The following is a 7733-nucleotide window of genomic DNA, read 5'->3' as shown; positions in this document are numbered from 1 at the left end:
AGCAGAGCTCCCTCCTGCGGAAAGCTGGAAGGTGAAAATCAACCTTCCTGCACCTGAACAGGTCTAACAACAGCCCCTGCCAGCCTGACTGGAGCAACCCCCTCTGTGCAGGAAAGACAGCTGGCTCTGTGTGAGCAGTACCCCTACTCTTAACAGCAACGGAAGTAGCTGCACGGATGCTGTGGTACATGATAAGCAGAAGTCAGTCTCATGAGATGCCATGAAAACTCAACACGACAGGTCCTGATCAGCCCTTTGTATCTGATGAGAGAGGTAACCACCAAGAGACAGGGTGTTTTTTTTACACTAACTGCTAACAGAAAGATCTAGTTTTGAGAGGACCAGATGATGTTCTAGGAGGCATTGTACATGCAGACTGACCTTCTTTCTAAGAAATTTTGAATCGTAATTGTCCCTGAGAGAAACAAGACAAAACTGCCTGCAGAACTTGCTCTATTGCAGAGAATCTCCAAACTTCTCAAAAGCTTTCAAAGCCGAAGAGAAGATCCCCACCTTGTGACACCCTCTTCAAGAATTAGAAGGGGGGATATTGCAGGAGCCCTTAAATATGAGCAGACATCATGCAGACCAGGAATATATTCATAGCAAGCTATTTCTAATCCTGCCTAAGGCTAGAGAAGAGAACAAAAAGAATTAGAAATGTCTGCATTAACTAATTATAAATGCTTTTCTCCGAGACAGAGCAAAAAGAACATAAGCAAGGGAGGGGTAAAATCCCTAATTTCTCAAATCTACATTAGCAGGTAGCTGGTAAAGATGATGTTTTAGCTGCTGGGAAAAAAACCTGAGAGGTAGTCTTCAGAAAATGCATAAAATTTGACTATATACAGCCTTACAACATAGTAATTTGAGGATGTCTACACAGAAGTAGCCTGGAATGAAAAACAGTTGCATCTCCTCCTTGAGTCAATCCTGATTATGAAACACAGTCTACGCAGGAAATGCATATAAACTCAAGAGAGAATACTCAGATCAATATGTAATCCATTTAGCTCAGACACCTCATAAAAACTGTATATAATTAATGATCCAGTAGTCCCACAGCTCTGCAATCCCCACTGGAGCAGAACACAAGTCCTGGCTAAAGCCGGTGGCAAAGCTGCTGAAGATGGTCGACCTCTGCTGCGAGCAAGGCCAGCGTGCTGTAAAGCCAGACAGAGAGGGACTCTGCACACTTCTGGAGCATGACCCTGGGGTTGCATCGCTTCAGTGTAGCAAACGTGGAAAAACACTGAAACAGCTGCCCATCAAAAAATATAGATTTTATTCCAATTAGTGTCTTCCCCTCTATGCATTTTAAGCATCAAGAGTATATGAATGTCACAGGTTCTCTCTGTCTTGCCACTTACTGGATGGAAATACTGCACACAAAAGGCTAGACACTGATTCTGAAAAGGGATTAAAAAAAGAGCAAATGGAAAAAAAAATCCCAAGTAACTAATAATGGAATAAGTACCTATCAAGATACTTTATCTCATCGCCTTGCAGCCATTTTCTGAGATCAGAGGGTGTAATTGGAAGAGCCCACGCAAAGCGGGGTCAGCACTAATTACAAAATCCCACCCAGAATACCCAACTGCCTGAGCAGAAATAGCTTTTACAGATACTGAGAGTTCTGAAGGAGAAGGGCACTGGCAGCATACTTGACCAAATTAATCACTGTTGTGACTGACTGAAAATGGAGCTACACCTGAGGCAAATTGTTGTTCCACCAATAAACCATCACTGCTTTAAGTAAAGCACACCACTGAACCACAGTTCTTATTGCCATCACTAGATGTCTCTTACTGTTCTACTTTCTAAAACAGTTGAATATCTTGAAACAACATTTTACCCTTGAATGTTTCAGTATAACCTTGAAATAGAAACTGTACTGAAAGAAACTGCCTCACAAAGACCAAAGTTAATAATAAAAAGGACAAGTACATGTTTAGATATCTTTCAGAATTTGCTTTAATATTATTGACATTGTTCTCACTGGTATGTAATCCAGGAAAATGTCTTTAGGAAAAGGCAGGGAGGGAGGAGCAGGAAAAAGCATTTGTACTTAGAAAAACAGGTTACTGTAGCAGGTTCTGTCCATAAACTGCCTGCAATTTATTAGTGAAAATGAAACTGCTTTTTACAAACCTGCATGTGACAGACAGATGTGCCATGACTATCCTGGCAAAGAATGACAACCCCAGAATTTTAGGTGGCAGAACTTTATTTCATTTAGAATCTCAGGAGTATCAGTAAGCAGCAATGTGTCTGTTGACCAGAGCTTACACATACTTTTACACTCTCTGTACTGATTTATTTAACAAAGGTCCCAGAATAAGCCACTCTTACCTTACTGCAACAGCCATGCTTCCTATAGGGTTGATTGGCAATGGCCTGGCTCCAGGAAATATTCCTCTACTCAAAACTCGAGCTCCATTTTGTATCACTCCTGGAGGAACTGGGAAAAAAAAAAAAAAAAACAAAACCAACATTTTTTTCTTTGAAAGGATAACTCAGAAAAATGTAGGAGCAAAATGTGGAACTTATGCTTTTCAATGACTTGAGAAGACATTAAGAGAGGCTCGTGTAGCACACCGCTTACCGTGAACAGCTCAGCCTCAACTCTTGTGAATGCCACACTATTTCCAATGCTATTTTCATGGCAAAAAAAATTAACAGCAACCAACGACAGCATGGCTTGTGGGAGCCACTGCCTGACCCAGCTGCTGCAGATCATTCCTGGTACAACCGAATCACTTCTGTTTTGTAATTAGTGTTGGGCTGCTGGGAATGCATGTGCTTAGAGTTAAAACCAGCTACAAGCACAAAGGTAACTATTTTGTCTACAATAAGAAACAACGACTCTACAGATAAACAGAAGCACGTCACTGCAAGAACACAGGTCACAGCTTTTCATCAACCCCACGTACTTTCTGAGCAGCAACATCTTGGCCTCCGTCTCCTGCAAAATAAAATGTTAACTACAAATGTGGATTTACCAGGAAGGCAAAAAGAAGATCGTAAAAAGTCTTTATCTCCATACTACCAACTAGCCCCTCTCTTGCCACCAATGACCTCTGTCACCCAGCCTGATGGCAGTTGTGCTCCCCCAGCCCACCTGTGGCCAGGTCACAGCCCAGTGTCCCCCATCCAACGCAGCGCACTGATGCCACTGATAACAAACTGCACGGGTGGGTACTGGCCACTACAGATGAAACACTTCAATGGGGCCTTTTAACTGGGCTGTAAATCAAAAACTGCAGCTCTGACCAGCAAGATTTTAACCTACAACCGAGTATTTCTTTTCTATCCAGGCCCGTTTCCGTGCACTGCTCAGCCTAGGGCAGCCAACCACTCCCCCCTCCCACCCCGCTGAAGGAATAGAAGAGGAAGCACTAGCAAGCACCACCAAAGGAAGAGTCTGTCCTTCGCAGGTCGTCAGGATTTTCCTCCTTCACTGAGGGATGCAGGAATAGTAAATACAACTCTTACCCTAGGTGCTTACCAGGAACCTATGCATAATGCCATTTGTTTGCAGAGCTGTTATGTTCCTTCAGGTTGGGGCAGTAACCTCCAACAGCCTCAACCTGAAGTTGCTTCTGTGAAAGAAGCAACTAGTCCACAGCTAGCCAGTTCATTCCCTCTGTCTTCAGTGTAAGTCATCATTCACACCATAAATTCCCCTGATGGGGAATGTCCAAAAAGAGAGTGATGATCATTTCTGGATGTGTTACTTTTAAACTTACAGGTGTTATATGAATACATATAAGACAAATGTAAACCACCTCACTTTATACACAGCTCCAGAATTTTAAAACAAATTAGAGGGAGACTAGAAAAATAATTCAGCCCACGAATCAACACATCTACTTTACATGCCCAACTTCAAATACACCCAAAAATATTAGTGCATTCTGGTGGAGAGAAATGATGGCTTAGGAGTACATTATTTCTAAGCTGCTGAGGTACGTTTCAACTTCCTATCAATACCAAGCCACATCCACACCTCTCCTTCCTGCTATTCTGATGCTCACCTTGCTTCTCTCCAGTCCACAGAGATTAGTTCTGGGAAAATAATCTCCTTTCTCCTGCTCGTGAGAGCACATCAAACCCCCTAATCAAATCCCGTCACTGTGTTATACCCACCTTGCTTGTGAGCACCTCTGAAGAATAGGTCACTTACATTTAAGTGCTTAAATACAGCTTCAAATGGCTAAAATTACAGAACCTACTTTATAACAGCCAGGGTCAGCTTTCAATGACCATAATAATTCAAAAATTGCTTTTTGCTACTTATACTTCACTACTTTGTGCACTTTTTTCCTCTAGCACTAGATTATGAGAGATCAATCAAATCTGTTTCACTCAGGGGATATTATCAGGTTATCAAAGCTCCAATGTTTGATTTTGTAGATCCTGTAGAGGAATGTTATTTTGCCAAAATCTCCAAAATCTGTATTCCTTATTTGTTTCAACAGCATGATGCTAAGATGGCCAAAATACCAGTGTCATGAAATAAAAGCAGTCTGCTCAAGAATATGGCTAAAATGCACAGAAATTAGGTAAATTCAAAGCAACAAGTAAACCTGCTAAATATCAAAAATATTGATAGAAACACATCATCTACCAATGGGCATGTTTTTTCCAACAGGTTTTCAAGAGGGACATTTCAAGATTGTACTACACAGTACAGTTCCTCTACATTTACAGAATTCTCTTATAAGAGATGAACCATGAAAGATCTGGAAATTTTCTTTTTAATCTGATAAAACCTGTAATTTTATAGTGAAATGAAACATTTATGCATACATGCAGGGTGACATATTGGTTAGCAATGCTTAAATATACACACATGTAATACTTCAAAGCAAACACACTGAAAGTTCTACTGCAAAAAGAGAGCAACAGGCTCCTTAATGCTCCAGCTCTTCTTTTCATGGTTACCTAACTACCCTGGTCTGTTGGCATAGTTAGCTATTGCTTATCTTATCCTTTCTCCTCTCCTACTATCTCTTCATGCCTTACTGACAATTCCCATTGCTTCTTTAAAAAATCCTGTTTGCTTCCCTATCACTTGTCTAAAAATATTGTCTTACATCTTTCCTTCTTCACCTTCTCTAAGTTTCCCTGTTTCCTGCACTCCTATATAGGCAAAACAGACTCCACACTTGAACCCATCCTACATCTGCCTTGACCCTTTGCAGGTTTTTAAGTCATGGTGTGCTACTCAGGAACACTCTCTTTGAAAGCTTTACACCTAAAAACATCCCTCAAAACACTCTCCCTCTGCTCCTGCCTTCACCTTCCCTTCAGAAATTAGCAACTGTTTAAAAAAACCCCAACAAACCAAACAGAAGTGTGCTGTCCTTTGAAAACATCCCCAAAGAGACAACTTGGTACCTGCTCCTGCCTATGAAATTCACTTCAGTTATGTCTGGTCTGTTCAGCATGCCACACTCACTGAAAGGCTTCGACAGGACTACTCACGTCAGAAGAGGCCTTAACTATGACTCTAACATTTCTCTGAAGCACACCACAGCTCTGTATAAGGAAATCGCCACTCAGAACTCAATAACTAGTTCAGCTTGCGACACTAATAGTATTGCTACTGATTTTTACCGCCCCAAACTCTCGGAATTACAACACAGCAACACCACTACATGACCAGGAAAGTTATGCAGACAGACAGAAAGGTTGTATGAAAAGGATCAATTGAAAGAGGACACTGGATGATGTGGTGCATCCCTTCAGTAAGTATCTGGAACCATAATGAAAAAAACCAACCCACCGCAACTTGCTGGTAAATTAGTTCCTGTAGCTTTCTAAACTTAAAATGAAAAGCAAGGTCAAAATAGTTTAATGGTAGAAGTTACTAATTTCTATTTATCCACATAACCGATGTGCTAATGTAAGACTGATCTCTATTGCTCACGTATCTCTACTTATAGCATTTAAAGCATTAATACTCATCCTTCCAAAAATGACACTAATTACTTGATTTTATGAAAAATCTATGTATACAAACTGCTAATAAACTTTACCTGCCTTTGTGCAGGCTGTATGAAGATGGCTGCTTATTGTCCAAGGAAATTATTTTCACATGTTGGTACTTTTGAAGGGTTGTGGATTATTTACAGTAATTATTTACGTGGTGCTTTTATTCCAAAGATACACTCATGCTTTACAAGCTTTAATTACGTTTCAAAACCATACTTTGAGGTGAGGTATTTATATTTTAGATTGAAGATTCAAGGTGTGGAGGTAAGATATTTACTCTAAGGCATATCATCAATTAGTGCCAGTCTGGACTAACACCTTACAGCCCAGACTCCTCTTTTCTGATGCTTCTTTAACCAACAGTACAGGCAGGTTACATGGTTCCCAATTCCTAGGCAGAAGTGTGAAATGTAATTTACACCTTTTCTGTGCAAGTGCCAGAGAGGTGTCTATGTCTGAGAAATTCATCTCAAAAAACAATGCAAAGAGATCTGTGCATCTCTTTGATAAAAGGTTTTTCCTTCCACAAGTGTTCCCAGTGAAACCCAGAGAGTCTGAAACAACAAACTCATTAGTCACCTTTCATCACTGCTATGCTTTCAAGGAGGCCCTAGATCTCATTCACCACAGGAAGCTTAAACTCAGGAAATACTTCTTTGTACACTGAAGCATGTATAGAGAACCTGCCCCTAATCTGCTGCATGAATAGGGAAACGATTGTTTGGGTCTTATGCTGCACTGGTGGAATTCCATAACCTGAGTAGGATTCAAATCTCCACCAGCTAACTAGAGAAGCAATGCATCCAGCATCAAAAATCAAGACTGCATCTCTGAAATTATCCATGGGGGAAAATCACCTGTGCTTTGTAGCAAATTTACACATTACAGTTTAAGAGACAATAAAGTGAATGACATGTAGGAGAACATACCATAATCTGAATCCATCAAAACACTACGTTCAGATAGTGTTAAAAAGATCCAACAGAAGCCCTCCAAAGTCCAGTGTTGTTTTGTAGCTCATACTCAACCTTTGGAGATGAAAAATAAGTAGAAGGCCACTTCTATGATCATTCCACAGCCAGCTCAGCAATGTTTTATTTCAGAGCATTGTCTGGTGTGCACATTAGCAGAGTAGAACATCCCAAACTGTGACTTTCATCATATTCCTTGATGGATTGCATCCATAATCTCTTACTTACAAGTGTGTGTGTGGGGGCAAAGCAAACTTTCCCCATCCATCTGAGCCAACAACTCACCCAAGACCTTCACAACAATCAAAACCAGGTTAGACTGGGTCCTTCCCTGAAGATTTGATTACCTCACACACAGTTATAGCCATTTGACAGAACTGGAATGGAAAGGAAGAAATACTCAGTGGATAGAGTCACTGGACACACCGACACACCCACAGCTCACTAAATAAGGAAACCAACTTCCTGGTTAGAAGTTGGCACATGAAGTAAAATCATTGCTGAGAGTGATTTCTTGTAAATCAAGGAAAAGAAAAAGAAAGGGGTAACAAACATGCTATTTATATCACGTAGGAAACAAGCATACACTTCATTACACCATCTAGCTCAGGGTAGCCAATATTTAGACTAGTGAGGAAGACCGAACAATATTTATTGAAAACAAACTTTAAAAAAGTGGATTATGCAAGTATGAAGGTATCCTCTAGGGACAGACTTGTTTTTCTGCCTCTTCTCCCATCATGTAGCACATGAATTTACCTC

The 7733-nt window shown here is 40.6% G+C and overlaps 1 protein-coding gene across 1 annotated transcript in view; it reads right to left on the bottom strand.

Moving 5' to 3' along the window:
• The window catches only part of LOC103781395 (forkhead box protein N3-like), a gene marked incomplete at its 5' end in the record, with an annotated part of 22346 nt that overhangs the window by 8312 nt on the left and 6301 nt on the right, over positions 1 to 7733 (bottom strand). Inside the window, one exon of the mRNA XM_008949109.1 lies at positions 2353 to 2461. Coding sequence (XP_008947357.1) covers positions 2353 to 2461 — 109 coding nt within the window. The remainder of the gene's footprint in view (positions 1 to 2352; positions 2462 to 7733) is intronic.

Source organism: Merops nubicus, unplaced genomic scaffold (assembly GCF_000691845.1).
Source record: "Merops nubicus isolate BGI_N331 unplaced genomic scaffold, ASM69184v1 scaffold22561, whole genome shotgun sequence".
Lineage (NCBI taxonomy): Eukaryota > Metazoa > Chordata > Aves > Coraciiformes > Meropidae > Merops > Merops nubicus.
Note: the sequence above shows the minus strand (reverse complement) of the source record. Positions and strands in the feature narration are given on the sequence as shown.